Consider the following 2,183-nt stretch of genomic DNA (forward strand, 5'->3'; position numbering starts at 1 on the left):
AAACAGGTCCCCAGGCTCTGCTCCCAACCCTGCTCCAGCATGAAGGGGCACAGAGGCTCCAGCATCCCTGGGCTCTGCAAATCCCAGTATGGGGAAGCTCCAGAGGGAGAAGCAGGGTTGGGAGGAGGTGGTGATGCAAGGAGTGAGTTGGTTTCCTTGCCCAGAACCAATATCTTTTGTTTCCAGCAGCTTTTGGGGCATTTTCACAGCTACATTTTTAAATGAAATGGAGGGGGAGGTGGGTTGGGTTGGGGGGGTTTCCCACAGAGTAGGCTGGAAAAAAAGGACAGAAATTTTAAAAATGTTTGGACATAACACATGAATTCTGTGTCTGTGGAAGGAGCTAGAGACCCACTGGTGTTTATCCCTGGAGCTTTCTGTTTTCCCAGTCTGCAGACTGGTCCCAGTCTTCCCCTCCTCCCTGCAGCCAGTGCTCTCACTCCCACCTGCTGAAGGGCAGGAAAAGCAGGAGCAGCTACTGCTGGGAGGGATCCTGGGGGATACAAGGATCAGGCTGGGATCTGTCAGAGATTGCAGCTGATATGAGACCTCTGCCAAACTTGTCCAGGCTCCAGCATTTCCAGACACTTCCCAGTCCTCACAGAGATCCCAGATGTTCCCATGTCTCACCATTGGAGGGTTTACCAGTGCTCCTTCCTATTCCACTGTGCCTGGTCAAGCCTTTTCCCGTTGCCCCTGCAAGGCAAATCCCATCTTTTTTCCAGTATTCCATCAAATACCAGGTGTAAGTTACACAATGATGTTGTTTTTCTTTGCCTTGTAGCCCGGGGCCGTTGTCAGGATGGCAAACTTCAAGGGTCATGCACTTCCAGGGACCTTCTTCCTCCTCTTTGGGCTCTGGTGGTCTGTGAAATACCCACTGAGGTACCTGAGCCAGAAAGCAGCCAAGAAATCCCACAAGATTTATGTTTTCCAGCGTGTGGATGCCATTGAAGGGAGCATCAAAATCATCTTTGCTCTGATAGGTAAGGGTCATGTTTTATTAACTGTGCTGGGAAGTTCCCAGCCTGAAGCCACAGCTGGACTGGAGCTCTGACTCCAGGGAAAGTGGTTTGGATGTGGAAGGATCTGGCCTTGATGTCCATCATGTGTTGACCTCTATTAGAGGTTGATGTCAAATGACCAAGTCATCATAGAATCATAGAATGGGTTGGGTTGGAAGGGACCTTAAAGACCATCCAGACCCAACCCCCCTGCATGGGCAGGGACACCTCCCACCAGCCCAGGCTGCTCCAACCCCACCCAACCTGCCCTTCAACACTGCCAGGGATGGGGCAGCCACCTTGAAGATCATCTAGTGGATCATCTGGGTGGTCTTTCACGTCCTTTCCAACCCAAATCATTCCATGAGCTAAAGACCATCCAGACCCAACCCCCCTGCATGGGCAGGGACACCTCCCACCAGCCCAGGCTGCTCCAAGCCCCATCCAACCTGCCCTTCAACACTGCCAGGGATGGGGCAGCCACAGCTTCCCTGGGCAACCTGGGTCTCCTCACCCTCGTGACCCCTCCCCAAAGCTATGCAACCATTAATTTTGCATTAGTATATCCAGCCTTTTCCCCCTAACACAAACCCATCAGCTCTCCCTTCAGCACCTCCCCTTCCCCACCCCACGAGCAGCACCAACCACCCTGGTGTACGAACCCCCCGCTCCTGCTGCCCACGCAGGGATGTTGGCCGAGCAGTTTGTCCCGGATGGGCCCCACCTGTACCTGTACACGGGGGAGAGCCGTGCCTGGGTGAAGCTGATGAACTGGCAGCACAGCACCATGTACCTGTTCTTCGGGCTGGCGGGGGTGCTGGAGGTGCTGAGCTGCCTGTGCCCCGGCGCGGCGCCGCGGGGGCTGGAGCGCCTGGCGCTGGCCCTGGCCCTGCTCGTGGAAGGTCAGTACGGGGTGAAGATTTAAGGGGTGTTGGAAGGGGAGTTGGGGAGGGACAAACATTTGCCAGGCTGTGGTTCTGCTCTGAGCACCTCCTGAAGCATGAATGGGTTGGGAAGAGTCTTAAAGATCATCCAGTCCCACCCCCCTGCATGGGCAGGGACACCTCCCACCAGCCCAGGCTGCTCCAAGCCCCATCCAACCTGCCCTTCAACACTGCCAGGGATGGGGCAGCCACAGCTTCCCTGGGCAACCTGGGCCAGGCTCTCACCACCCTCACA

General features: G+C 55.5%; 1 protein-coding gene across 1 annotated transcript in view; it reads left to right on the forward strand.

The window, feature by feature from the left end:
* Positions 1 to 802: 802 nt before the first annotated feature.
* The window catches only part of LOC104393381 (transmembrane protein 45B-like), a 6,138-nt gene continuing 4,757 nt past the window's right edge, over positions 803 to 2,183 (forward strand). The window contains exons 1-2 of the mRNA XM_010002862.1: positions 803 to 986; positions 1,691 to 1,906. Coding sequence (XP_010001164.1) covers positions 803 to 986; positions 1,691 to 1,906 — 400 coding nt within the window. The remainder of the gene's footprint in view (positions 987 to 1,690; positions 1,907 to 2,183) is intronic.

This window comes from Chaetura pelagica, unplaced genomic scaffold (assembly GCF_000747805.2).
Source record: "Chaetura pelagica isolate M959 unplaced genomic scaffold, ChaPel_1.0 scaffold38, whole genome shotgun sequence".
Lineage (NCBI taxonomy): Eukaryota > Metazoa > Chordata > Aves > Apodiformes > Apodidae > Chaetura > Chaetura pelagica.